The following is a 14,282-nucleotide window of genomic DNA, read 5'->3' as shown; positions in this document are numbered from 1 at the left end:
ACAAGCGCGTGTACCTGCGTCCTTCTGTATGTGTGTGCCTGTTCTGTGCACACTGATATCACAAAGCTGGTCCAACAAGCAGAGGAAGGTAGTTTGCTGAACTCCTGTTAGAAAGACACCACAATTTCCCACAGCCTGCAGTGAGCTCATCTTTGCTTGAAGACTGCACTGAGACTGAGGAATTTTTGGTGGAAACTTCACAACACATTGTAGGGCTTGGTTGGCCTCAAGTGTTGAAGGACAGGTGTCATACAGGAGCATCAGAGTGACATGCTGTAACAGACCCTTCGCTTTTCCCAGGCTAGCAGGCTGCAATCCACTCACACCCTCCTCTACCTAGGAAAGGCAGAAAAGGACAGTGGCTTTTCTCTGAGCTTCCTGAGAGCTCCTGCCTCGGTAGGGAAGGCAGGATGTCTTGACCCTTGTAACACAGCGCATGGGGCCCCATGCTCACTGGCCTTCACCAAAGTCTATCTGTCTTCCCACAGACCTAAAGTGACCTGGATGAGGAGATGAGTAAGACCTCCTTGGGTCTCTGAACATACTGAACCACTCAGAGATGGGGATTATGAGCTGATCTAAAATTGGTATCACATTTTCACGGACAAGTGGCAGGTGTTGTTATTCAATTGTCATAATGCAGACTAAAAAAAACAATGTAAATGTTTTAGTAGAGATATTTTATAAAAATAAGCATCATTTTGTCTTTAGTAACCACAGCTTGCAAGGATGGCTGAAATGCGAAACTTCACTTGGGCGGTAGAAGATATTTTCAAGGAAACCTTCCTCAATTACATGAATGGCTGGAGGAAAAACATGACGGAAGCAGCAGATGAATTGCAAGCCAAAGTTAATGCTGAAAACTTTGACTACGTTATCCTTTATTTGATGGTGATGATTGGGATGTTCTCCTTCATTATTGTGGCGATCTTGGTGAGTACTGTGAAATCCAAGAGGCGAGAGCACTCCAATGACCCCTATCATCAGTACATCGTTGAGGACTGGGGCGAGAAGTATAAAAGCCAGGTCCTGAATCGAGAAGACCTGAAGTGTGTAATTCATGAAAACTTTGGTGCAAGGGACAAAACAAGCCCTGGATCACCTTAACTTTTTGGGAACACCAGTAATGAAGAAATCATTAAGCCACATGTAGAGAACTCACCAGAATTACAAGTAGCTGTGAGGCTGCTCATAAAGTTAATGGAGAGGCCAATGTGCAACACAGTGCTGAGGAAATCAAAATTACTGTTGCCCATGAGGACTTTGTCACAGCTGCTTGAGGAATACCTGAGAAAAATGAATAATTGTGCTTTGCTTTGGTATTCAGTTCTTCACGAAAATAAAACTGAGAGAATGAATAACTCGATTTTTTTAGCATATTTGAAATCCAGAAGTAGATCTGGATGCTTCCACCTCAGAATAACTGTGAATTAGTGGTTTAAAGTGCTTATTTAGATCCAAACTGTATTACTTAAGCCCATCTTAAAAACAACTTGAAAATGTACAGTAAAATATCAAAATCTCTATCTATTGACTGCACAATGTGTTATGGTATGAATCATAGGAGTTAACCTATACCTACACACATTCAAGCCAAATTGTTTTTTTTTTATTATTATTATATGGCTCCAATTTTGATTTAATTATTTATCGGCAGCAAAGACTGACTTATGGTCATCTACCAAGGACTGATTTATAGCAGAACAGCTGCTAAACTACAAGTCTCATATAGGAGCTTGTCCTGGCTGTCTTCAAGTCCATAGGTGGCCAAGCTGTCTCTTCTGCTGCTACTTGGTTCTCCGGAGCAATTTGTTTATCTGGGATGCAAGCTCAGCGATGGAAGCACTGGTTACATCCCATCAGTCAGGGCTCAGTGTAAACCACTGAAATCCTGCCTTGTGGCTTTCAGAGGAAGGACTTCCATGGACAGCTATCAAGGCTGTCCCATTGCTCTGCTTCCTAAGTGTTTCCCATGTTTGGTACTGGTTTGCACTCGCTGGCAAATGGGTTTTCAGGATAGTTGGTCTTCTCCTGTGCTGCTAAAGTACCACAACACTGGCTCTCAGGGAATAATTAGAAGCAGAACTGGCGATGCTTCTAGGACTAAAATGTGCTTCCTTTTGTAAGACCCTGGGTTTAGCTCCTATTCATGTTGCCAGACTTAAATCACTTAACCTAAAAGTTCCCATGCTGTCTGTCTGTCGTGGGGGCTTGTTGTTTGTTTTTAGAAAGTTTTAGCTGAAACACTTCAGCCATGTCTGGCACTGCATTTCAGACAATTTTGGTTTGCTCATGTTAAAAAGAAATGAAAACGAAAATGGCTTCTTTTGTTGGGAAGCTTTGGCTTGTTTTGGAGACTTGTCCTGAGATTTAGCACAGCAGCTGCTGTCATGGTCCAGATGTGCCTTTTGCTGGTGTAGTAATAAGCCTTTGTGTGTACACATACACAGGCACGTTGCAAGAAGAGCCAGAGGCCACGAATGCATTGCAAAGAGCAAGTTTGATTTTAGTTACCTCTCTACTGGGGGATCTCCGAAGCCACACCTAAGCTCCCAGGCAGAGGTGACACCAGCGGGGACACAGGCGCTGGTAAGTTCAGCCCTGCTGGAAGATCACTGGGCCTGCTGAGCTCGCCTGTATTTCAAGGCTTCAGGCAGGCGCAGCCTCCCGCTCTTTCTCACAACAAAGCAGGAGTCTCAGACATAGTGATAAGGTGCCTAGAGTTTCTCACAGGCCAATGTTATCTAACACAGAGGTTCTACTCATCAAGCACACAAGGTCAGTAAAACAATTAGTGTGATGTATGTGCTTTCTCTACAGATGGCTGCAAGTCACTTGAGTGTATTTACATTTAACTAATCTCCTCGCCAAATATTCCGCTATATCCCCATACACAGCCTCCTGGTGAGCCTCTCTCCACCTAGTGTCCCCCCTTTCCTCGTAGTGTCCCTGGGTGGCCTGTGGATGTCTGCCAGCCCCACTGCTCTTGCCATGGCTGCGCTCCACCTCCAGGCTGTGGGACCTGGGACCAGACTTTTTAGCGGGGCCTGTTGCGATACGACAAGGGGCAATGGTTTTAAACTAAAGGAGGAGAAATTCAAGCAAGACATGAGGAAGAAATTTTTTACAATGAGGGTGGTGAAACACTGGCACTCTTTGCCCAGAGAGGGTGGTAGGTGTCCCATCCCTGCAGACATCCAAGGCCAAGCTGGATGGGGCTCTGAGCAACCTGATCTATTTGTAGATGTCACTGCTCAGTGCAGGGGGTGGACTAGATGACTTTCAAAGATCCATTTCAACCCGAACTGTCCTATGATTCTATGACCTTCCTTACCCTTGGGGCACATATATTGTGCTGCACCAAGCAGCTGGAGGAACCCTGTGGCCACCTGGGCCTGGTGCTATGGCCATGGTCACAGAAAACTCTTTTTGGCAAAGGCACAGGCGGAGGAGCACCCGTGGAGAACTTGTTGGGGTGCACCAGCATCCCCAGGGGCTGGTCGACCCGCTCAGGCCCTGCTCCCAGTGCCTGGCAAGACGGACCCGGGCTGCTCTGCCCTCAGACCTTCACCCCTGGGACATGGGAGAATTGCTTCACCTCAAAATTATTATTATTATTATTATTATTATTATTATTATTATTATTATTATTATTATTATTATTATTATTATTATTATTATTATTATTATTATTATTATTATTATTATTATTATTATTATTATTTCCGTGGAAGAAAGAGGAGGCTACTTTCGCCTCTGACTTCAGGCGGCAGCCGGGACACAGCGGTTGGCTGGCGAGGCGCCCGGACGAGGCGGGGGGACCCGGCCGCTCCTGCCCGGCCCCGCCGCTGCCGCTGCTGGGAGATGTAGTTTGTCGCGGCCTCCGGCCCGGAGCCATGGCCGCCCCGTGAGGTAGGAGACGCGTTTCGTTGGCCTTCCCCTACACCCCTCCTTGGCGTGGCCGCCGGCGGGGGACGGAGGGGGAGTGAAAGCGGGGGCGGCGGGTCCAGGTCCGGCAGGAGTGGGGCAGCCTCCCCGCGACCCGGTTTGCTCAGCCGGCGGCGCTGCCGGGACTCCGGCCTGCCCTTCTGCCTGCTGCCTGCCAGCTCCAGCACCCCCGGATGCCCCTCAGCCTTCTGCCCTCCTGCCTGCCCGCTCCTGCCCAGCGTGCCTGCCTTTGCCCGTTCTCCTGCCCTGCTTTCTTGCCGTCCTGCCTGCCGTCCTGCCCTCCCCTGCCTGCCAAATTGCTGCTGTAAGGAGCCATTGAAGAAGGGATGTTGTTTTTACAACTGATCTGGCGCCTGACCCCAGCAGGGGGGAAGGACTGAGAGACATCAGACTATGAATCCTTAATGTAAAACGAAGCCTCTTCGAACTAATCCCAGAACGCAAACTGATTCCTGTATTTAAAAAGTTAGGCTAGGGGGAAGGGTAGCCAGAGAGCCGGGAATCCATACTTTAAATCGATAAGGGGAAGGGCATTGTTAGAATTAGATGAATGAGATATGCAAACTGAGGCAGGTGTCAGGTCATCTCTAAACCCTGCAGTACCAGCCAGTGGGGAACAAGGGAGGGAATTTGTGGCCGGGATTTGAGGGGGATATAACCAGGGGCTTTTTGCCCTATTGGGTGTGCCTGCCCCTAGGTAGAACACCTGGTCTTGCTGAGAGATCCTGCCTGGGTCTATTACGTTGGCAAAGTAATATTTTCCTACACTTGTTCCCTTGCAATAGCCTGCAGCCTCTCGGCTGCCTCTCCCTCTAGGCGGAGGAAGCCTGAGGTTTAGCGGCTGCTGGAGGCACGCTGGCACAGGCAGGCCTAGGTTGGGTATCTCCTGACCATGTGGCTGCAGGGCATAGCGTGCGGCTACCTGGCACTGCGCTGTACTCGTAGAATCACAGAATCCTTTCATTTGGAAGAGACCCTCAGGATCATTGAGTCCAACCATAACCTAACACTAGCACTAAGCTATGTCCCTAAGAAACTTGTCTAAATGCCTTTTAAACACCTCAAGGGATGGTGACTCCACCACTTCCCTGGGCAGCCTGTTCCAATGCCTGACAACCCTTTCCGTGAAAGGGTTCCATGAATCTTCAAGTGTTGTTGTTTTCTTAAACAGAAATTAAGCAATAAGTAAGAAAGAGGGATCTGAAGTTATTGTTTTTTGAAAAAAAATTGTTTTCTCAAAGGTTGCTGCCTGTGCCTGGCAGTGGTGCTGCAGGGACCAGGAGGGGTGACAGGGGCAGAGCTGGGGTCGGAATGGAGGCAGGGGAGGCTGCCAGCCCAGGAGACCCTCCCAGGGCAAGGTGGTGGGAGCAAGCAGCGGTCTGCAGCTTGCAAGGACCCTGGGACATGGCTGAAATGCTAGGACATGGCCGAAATGATGCTCTGGGACCCACGGTGGAACAGTCTGATGTGCCACTGACATTTTTGGTTTTGATTTCATTGGATTTTGATCCAGGCACTGTGACTGATTCATATCATCTGCTTTGTTCTTGTTTTCCAGAGTCTGGAGCATGTGAGGATCTGCCAGAGGAATCACTAATAGTTTCATTTCTGCGTCTTCAGGTATGAAGGAAGATCTTATGTGGCTTAATGTTTTTGATGTTCTTTGAGCTGGTGTTAGTTTAGGAATTACCTTATTGATGTCACTAGTATAAACTGAGTGATTATGTAGATCTTTCTATGGAGTGATGCCTTGAGTTGCCTACATATATATGCTGTAAATGTGTACAGGTCTCAGTGCTTCTGACTTAATGAATCTTGTGGCAGTGGTTTGTGATGGATTCTTATTGCAGCAGCTCTGGCTCACAGTTGCTTCCACTGTGTTTCTCTGCAGTCTTTGGGCTTTGCCATATTACCATGCTTTCCCATGATCCAGTAGTCTTTTTTATGAGGAGGCCTGATCCTGTCTTGCAAATGTTTAGGCTGATGCACGACAAAGCATGTCACATGTAGTGGTGGGTCTTCCAGTGACTGTTCAGGTGGAAAGCATGCATTTTGCTTCCCCAAATATATGCATTGAAGAAATCAGAAATAAGAGACAGGTGCAATGAAAGCCCTTTTCTGGCTCAGGACATACTCAGCCATAACTCCATTTTAAATGCAGTCAAATAACTCTAGTAACTTGCTACTTTCCAAGACTTTGTGGCCAGTAACTTTTCTAGCTTTTGACAAAGTAAATAAAATGGAGTTGCTCAGAAATCCCCAGCAGACAAAAGAGTATCTCGAGTCTCATTTTGTTGCATAGATGGAGTTACTGGCAGTGTGAGTGAGACTTTCAGCCAAGACAACTCAAGTCGGTTTGTAAGTATCCAAATGCCTGTGTAAATGTTTTCTGCTGTGTGCAGGCCAGTCGATACTCGGCTGCTGTACGAGCAAACAATGGTGCGAGTGGCTGGGCTGTGTTGTGGTTGCTGTGGTGGACTGGAGCTGTAATTCAGTGGGTGAGAGACCTAGGTTTAATTCTGTGCTCCACCACAGACTTCCCATCTGACTGGTGCCCAACTCCTTTTTCTGTCTGGGGTGGTCTGTGTTGCACAACACAATGTTGTGCAGAGATCCTGGGGTTGGTATCAGCTGAAGTGTAGCTCGGGGACTTGTTGCAGCCCTCCCTGATGGCTGTATAGCCCTGCTGGTGACATGAGCCTCTGGGGCTGCATTGGTGACTCTCTCTGCCTGCTCTGGACCCAGAAAACCTCACAGCACTTGCAGGGTTGCTCATACAGTGCTAAGGTGTGAGGTACGGGCAGACCCTCCCTTCTTTTCCCATCTGCAGTAGTTTGATCTGCTCTGTAGGGGAGGTCTGAGTGTAAACAGGATAGTGATTGCGAGGTGTAATCACGGTGGAGAAGAGTCACCGATATGTGTGAGAGTGATATCATTTTATCCCTACCCTGCAGAAGAGTCTACGATTACATGATGGATAGTTTATGGAGCATCTGTCACAGAATCTCTGCTAGGGCTTCAGGCAGAGACTAGTGCTCTTGTTTCTTTCTCACGTGGCTCAACATGAGACCTTCTTGCTTGCCAGTGAAGGTAATAGTGACCTTCCTCGGGGCCCAGTCTCTGTTCCCAGTAGTGCTATGTTTGTTAAGGGAGCTTGCATTTTCCTAGGGAACGAACAATGCCTGACTGTAGATGTGTTCTGAACTCCTATCTGTGCCTTATCTGCTTCTGAAAAGGCAAACATGAAACTTCAGCTGTTTATTTGCCTGCTTGCTTTTAAGATATCACAACCTTGAAAGTACAGTGTCTAAGCTTTTTGCTTTTGAATTGACAATGTCAGCACTAACAAATATTGTTTTTCAAATTTAAAGTGAATCCTGCCATTTTCTCTCCTTTTCCCCACTTTCTTCTCCCTGCCCCATGCCCCAGCTCCACCTGTTTTTTCTGTGCTGGGGTTTCAGCTGTATTTAATAAGGTCTGGATCAAGATGGAGACTGGAAAAGTCAAGAGGCAAATGGGGAATAAGTGCTTGACTACCGAAGGCTGGTGACAAGAAGTGGGAATGCAGTGTGCTTTCCCTGCTCAGTTCCAACCACAGAAGACACTGTGAGGACAGACCATTAGAAGTATCAGCTGTCACGGGAAACATTTTGGATCAAAACAGCACTCTTCAGAACAAAGGGGGAGTTTCTTTACTTCATGTCCTTTTTGACTTCAGTGCAGCTATTCCTGGTGGATACACAATTCAGGCAGATTCAGGCTCATGTCTCAGAAGAGCAGAAATATTACAGAAGTGTTGCACTGAATGCTTAGATGATTGACTTGCAACCAAGAATGTTTGCAGAAGTGCACACTGTCATGCACATTATATGCAGCTTCTTGCTCATGGGACAGTACCCTACTATCACACCTGACAGATGGGCTCACATAACAGCCTGTAATGCACATTTGCTGAGTCTAAAACTTCTGTACATAAAAAATTACTAAAACCCTGTTTTCAGCATTGTATGCCAGATGCTAGTGAGTGTTTGAATGGCTGAGTTCTTGCCTTTTTACAACATGTTGCAAAATTGATTCTGACTGAAGCACAGAATTTACAGCAATTTAGGAGAAGAGTGAAGACTGTGTCTGATGAAGCCCCCACCCAAGTCAGTGTTCTGAGATGTGGACACCCCAGCTGGGAAGTGCAGTTCCTTCAAATCAGGCCAGGCTTCTGTAACTTAGGTTTCATTGAGAAGCATGCAGCCACGTGAGCCATGCATGGAAAAGCAGATTCTGCTCTGATGTGGGATTTTTGCTGTGTCCTGGCAGCGGACATCAAATCTTAATGGTCACTGAAATTCTGGAGGAAACATCAGAAGTTAAAATGCCTTTTTTTTTTTTAATGTGTAACACTACTGACTCATTAGTTCACAGCTGCCCTGACATTTTATCAAAAGGAGAAGGGGCTGCACAACTCAGGATCAACACGATAAATAAATACTGAATGACAAACGAGTTGGCTGTGCCACTGCTTCGGTATAGTTCGATCTTGGTAACAGAGATCTCTGGTGGTGTCTTTCCATGGGTGGTCTCTGCAGGGTAAAGATTTTGTAACTGGGGGAAGAGAAGAGGATGGCCTGGCTGGAGAAATAAGGACATCTATGAAGAAGCTGGCTGAGCAGTGCAGGAGCTGCAAGAACATTTACTTGACTCCTTGTTTCTGAAGAAAGGTCAGCAGCAGCTGTTGTGACCTGGTGGTGATTTATTCAGCCCAGCTGTTGGTGAAGATTTGGCCTAAGCTGTAGGGCTTCCTCCTGCTTTTCAACCGTGACTCTGTTGTTACATGTCCAGGAAACACCTCAAGGGGGTCAGGCAGGGAAATGTGCTTAATTTGGAATCCAGCAGCTGAAACCATGTCAGTGCTGGTGGAGCAGCAAGCAGAGACTGGAGGGCAGTGTTGTGACCGTGTGCTGCAGCCCCCAGCATATCCACTCAGGCATTTTTCAGGCCCGAAGTTCAGCTCTGAAACATAAATTGACCACTCAAGGGATCCAGCGAGTTGTTGGTACGCTTCTGTGTTATTATGGGCTACACGGATAATTTAATTTATTAGTAAATCAGAGAGAACTGGTAAATGACGTTAGATACTAGGATTCATTAGATATTCAGGCTCCAAACAGGGCAGGTAGGCTTAAAAACCACAAGACAGCTTTTCTGGATGCACTTCTGTCCTCTGCATCTCAGACATCAGCCAGGCAGTGTGATGTGTGCACGTGTCAAGCTTTCAAAAGCAGCCAGGGTTGTGGTTTTGCTTGGGCAGCTGCTGGGATGTGCAGCGCATGGTGGAAGCGCAGCCTCCGCTCTGCGCACGCGTGGCACCTGCCCGGGGCCTGTCAAACCCCTGTCCTTTAGCAGCACTGACGCTGCTCCTGTCACTCAGCCCCAAAAAAGGCCCCCATAGGTCATTTCTGAACCGTGTGGCACTGATACGCTGCTGGGTGCTGTGCAGCAGATGAGCTTGCTAGAGAGGTGCAGGTTGGACATGCTGAGTAGAAACAGATTGGCTAATTATTTTTGAATTTCCATTTCTTGAAGATGCTTCTGCCCTGGTCTGCGCCTTTAGAAGTGTGACGCTCGTCAGTGCTGGGCACAGCCTGCTGCAGGACGGACAACATCATTACGCAGCCAAGATGGTGGCATTTAACTGGAAGGTGAGGATGTTTCACATTTGTAAAGCAGTGAATTTCTGCTCTTTCAAGCAGATGCATGTAAGATGTGGTTGAGTGGGTCCTGGGTTGAAAGATGGTTTCCTTGCCCAGGTGAAGGTTGCTTAACTACCACACTCTCTGCACCTCAGGGACAGAGAACTTGTTGTTATTGTCCTTTCCTGCCCTATCTGCCTGCACCTTGTGGGCTGGCCCCAGGGCTTGCTCTCAGGGCCCTGTACTTTAGTCCTGAGCACAGCACTGGTAGGCAAGCTCTGCTCTGCTCCCTCTGCTTCTCCTGGCTTTTGTTTTTCCAGGCTTTTTTCCCACTGCTTGTTCCTCCTTTTGTTAATAGAGGGTGTTTTCTCCGCTGTGTCTTTTATGGTATTGGGGCCATAAACACTTTGCAGGGTATGTGTGTAAGGCACAGAAATGTTTGAGCAAGTACCCAATGCATTAGCAATTTTAACATGTTAAATCAAACCATTTATCAAGAAAGCAATGCTAAGCCCAAGCCGTGGCTTTACCCTTCTGGTATTGCAGAGCTGTGGTTTAAAGAGATTGCTACTTTTAATATGTGGAGAGATTGACAGAGGGTGATTTTTTTTCTTTTTTGCAAAATTAGAGGGGAGTGGCCTGATGTCAAAGGTAATGAGCAGTTTGTTGACATCAGTGTTATAAAAGGCCCCACTTGAGCCTCTGATTTGTATACTTTAAGGGGACATGCTAATGGTGTATGGATACAAGGCTTTTTCTAAATTCTGTAGTTTGACAATGGCCAAACAGCTTTATGAGGTGCTGCTAAGGGTACACGGGGGTACTGGGAGGCTTGCTAAGCGGGAGCTGGCACTGCGAACCTACTGTGCACCACTGAAAAAACAGACCAATCCTGCTGGCTGTGTAGCTCTTTGAAACAGTGGGCTGGGAGGTTCATGTACCTTCAATATCTTTCTGAAATTTATGTCTTTTGCTGAGTGCCTGTGCCATTTTTGTTATGTTTGTATTCTGAGTTCATAGTGTTACCCATTTGCATTTTCTTTTCCACTCCATGTGCACTTACGATAGCGTGATTTTATAACATTCAAAAATGTTGTGCAACTTTGGTCATTCCAGGCATTAAAAACTCCTGACATTGAATCATTGGAGGCTATGGGTTTTTTACTTTTCTTCTGGTTTAAAGGCATTTATCTATATCTTCTAGATCTGGGCAAGTTAATTGCAGAGCTACCACATATTAACATTTATAGGAGCACAAAAGTGTATTTGGGGATCATATCTGATAACTGATATGCAGAGATCCATTGCTTGTATGAGAATTGTTCAGAAATGTTTCCACTTTTACAATTATACAAAAATATTAAGTTCTTCCCCTATTTTGGCTCCAGATCATGCCAATATTCAGTTTGCTGTCAAGTAGAAGCAGCAAAGGCCTGTTCAAAGGGGCTTCATAAACTAAGTTAACTTGGTTTTGCCTTTCCCCTAGATGTTGATCTGCCTGGTTGAAAGTTTCCTACAGAAACAAAAAAATCATGAACAGAGGAGCATTACCGTTGTTTTGAATAATGCTGTTGCTGTAGGAAGCTGTATAAGCATCCCTGTAGATTCATTTTTAATTGTCCAAGTGTTCCAGTAACTGCCTAAATAGATTATTTTGCATTTCAGGCTTTGGAGAATTTCCCATTGCTGATGTACATTTTGGCAGCTAAAACATTGATTCTTTGCCTAGCATTTGCTGCAGCAAAAATGTACCAGAGAAAAAGAATTGAAGAAAAACTGAAGAGAGAACATGAAGTGAGATTGAAAAAAGAAGCAGAGAAGAAGGAAGATTGAAGAGTCTCTCAGGTATAGAGTTTATTCGGCATCCTGGTGTTCGATAACAATGTTGGCATATTAATCCCATTATGTTCTGGCTTGGATGCATTTGGATTGTGCAATTAGAACTGTCACCATTATCTGAGTTCTTGTAGTATTTGTCTCCTGTGATGTTTCAGCATATTTGCACACCTGCATCATGCCCATTCTCTGTAGGAATTGCAGTTACCACCAGAAAACTTGGCAGCCATGGTTTGTGATTTAGGAGTTTTTAGCACAGTATTCCTTCTCTGCTCTGAATTTCCCTGAATTTTTATGCCAAATCAATTGCACAGGAAGTCCTGATGTGTAAGGAGATGGTTAAATTGGGTAAAAAATGCATGAGAGGCATGCCAGTCAGGATGATGCAGTGGGACCTCTTGGCCTTAAATCACATAATTAAGATGTAAAGAATCAGCCATTCCATATGAGTTAAATACCTGACAAGTTGTAGGTAGTTTAGCTGAAAGCACTAAATCTCATGCCATGGAACTTCCTAAGGAAACAGAAATGCTACAGGTTATGCTATGTAACATCTACCATATATACTTCATTGAGAAAAATGGACATCTTTCTGCATAGAAGAGCAAAATGAACATTACAAAATTCCTTAAAGTTTTGGGGTTTCATTCCCCATGTGCCAAATTCCTTCCCTTTGCTTTCAAAGTTTAAGCAATCATTGCTTTATTAGGTCAAGTCCATTAGCAAAATGAGTACTACTTAGCGCTAAGATTATATTCCCTGGCTTGTTTGGTATGTGATTTTTGTATCAATTCATTTCACATCTCTCTGTTCTGCAACAAAATGAGAATTCTATTTCTGCCTGCCCTTTGTGAGCATAGTGGGAGTTTGATGTAATGTTACTTTTTATTAAGCTAAAAAACTTACTTTCCCTTTTTGAGGTCATCACCTCGCATATGAAGAGAGTTTCAATTTTTGGAAATGTTTACTAGTTTTGATTTTAAACCTATCACTGTTTTATTTCACGCAACAAGGACTGGAAATAGTGACTAGAAATGGAGCCTTGGAAATTACCATGGGAACAAAGTGGTACATTCTCATAGGAAAAAAAACAACAAAAACAAAGGTGTTTTTCAGTCCCCTGCTTACATCAAATTGAGGGCTTATCTCTGGGCAGACTTGTGCCATTTTAAATTTTTATTTTAAATAAGTTTCGCTAGCCACTGGAAAATTCCATGAGAACACTTCTATCTGTTTTTGCAGAATAAGTCAGATTAAGTTGCTTGGAGTTTTGTTGCTAAACAAATGAGAGGTGGGCTGCTCTGCAAGTGAGCAAGCTGGCTGGGGGCAATGAGCCGACTGTACCGTGCGTTGAGTGCGGCGCTGGGCCCTAGGGAGTTCTCCCTGGCAGGATCCATAGCCCAAGCTATTGCTGTGCCAGCTCATCCCACAGGACCTCTGGGTCTGGCATGGGATGTTGACCTTGTTGAACAACTGCCTTAAAGCATCTCCGATTTGGCAGAAAATACCCCAGCTGCCCAGTCACCCAAGTGTTGCCCACCAGCGGTCTAATCCTTCCTAAATTCTGCCATCTCTAAGACTGTCGGCCATATCTTTCTATAATGGGATTGTGAGAAGGGGGGGATTCTCCTACCCTAAAAATGTTCTCCAGTTTCAGCACTGCAGCGCTGTGATTAGCTCCGATTGCAGCGTGCCACTTGGGCAGGCAGATTTAAGCCATGTGCTGCCAGCATGTCCTGCCTGCTGTTCTCACTGCTGTTTCCCCACCCTGCAGATTTTCCGACACTTGGCAAGTTGCGTTGGATTCCTTTCCTGGGAGAATGAAGCCTTCCTGTAGATGAAGGATGTGTCAAAGGAGTAAAACCAAGAGTAACATTCGCTTAAACTGTATCTCAACTTTTTATACATGCAGCAAAATATCTAAGCATCTATTTATGCAATAAAAAGTCCTTTGTAAAAAAAAAATAAGTAATGGCCTTGGTTGCTGCTTATTCAGATGCTACAGTTAGAGCTGCAGGGGAGGCAATTTTTAGAGATTCGTTGCAAGGAAGTGGCTTGTTTTAAAGAGGAAAAGAGTCTGAATCAATCGTGGGTGTGTACGAGATTCATGGACAGACAGAAGGAAATGAGGAGGGCTCTAGAGCTTCTTCATAGCAACGGCTTCTTGCAGGAGTGTGAGTGAGACTTGCGGGCCCTTTATTGAATCCAGATGAACAGACCCAGGAGAGCAACTTTTCTGGGCACATCTTTCTCAAGCCACTTTCCACACCTAGGACTTCCTTACAGCAATGCAAATCACAGTATCAGTATGAAAACCTTTGAGGAAGTTTCATGCTAGGAGGTTTATTCTGTTATTTTGCTATGCACAGTATCTGTGAACTTTGTATGCCTCTCTATTAACTACTTGGTCTATGAAGCAGAGAGGTTTTTCATTACCATCCGTAGCTATTCCTGCATATGCATAACACCTGGGTCCTGGAGGGTAAGCTAACTTGGGCACGGTAGGTTAATCAACAGAGCAGGTTTTTTTCATAGAAATAAAGGCTTAGGTGTGCATACCAGTGCCAACAGGCACATTTGCCTTCACATTTGCCTTCACATTTCCATTGTGAAATACTTCCTAGATCCTTGTACCTTCTGGAAGTTAAGATGAAGCTGAAATCTGTCAGTGTAGAGAGGAGGAGAGGCAAGAGGAGAGGTGGACAGCCGCTAGAGAAGCCTTGGGAGCCCATCCAGATGTGGGAGGTCTGTGGAATGGCTTGCTCCTGCCCTCTCCCTACAGCTGGGGGCTGAGGTGCCCATGGTGGCCACACC

General features: G+C 45.6%; 1 protein-coding gene and 1 long non-coding RNA gene across 2 annotated transcripts; both read left to right on the top strand.

The window, feature by feature from the left end:
* Window positions 1-723: 723 nt before the first annotated feature.
* Window positions 724-1,613, top strand: KCNE2 (potassium voltage-gated channel subfamily E regulatory subunit 2). Its single transcript, XM_082061650.1, has one exon. It carries the CDS (start codon window positions 730-732, stop codon window positions 1,105-1,107), a length of 378 nt encoding a protein of 125 aa, XP_081917776.1. The 5' UTR covers window positions 724-729; the 3' UTR covers window positions 1,108-1,613.
* Window positions 1,614-3,808: 2,195 nt separating this feature from the next.
* LOC309442001 lies at window positions 3,809-13,432 on the top strand. The gene is made up of 5 exons (XR_014184515.1): window positions 3,809-3,912; window positions 5,507-5,568; window positions 9,526-9,641; window positions 11,362-11,477; window positions 13,243-13,432. It is a non-coding gene; the product is annotated as an uncharacterized lncRNA (long non-coding RNA).
* The last annotated feature ends 850 nt before the right edge of the window (window positions 13,433-14,282 follow it).

Source organism: Streptopelia decaocto (assembly GCF_964273445.1).
Source record: "Streptopelia decaocto genome assembly, chromosome: 1".
In the NCBI taxonomy this organism is placed as follows: Eukaryota; Metazoa; Chordata; class Aves; order Columbiformes; family Columbidae; genus Streptopelia; species Streptopelia decaocto.
Note: the sequence above shows the minus strand (reverse complement) of the source record. Positions and strands in the feature narration are given on the sequence as shown.

Excerpts from the sequence above, each read along its gene's own strand:
- KCNE2 (XM_082061650.1), top strand. The coding sequence starts at position 730 with ATGGCTGAAATGCGAAACTTCACTTGGGCGGTAGAAGATATTTTCAAG.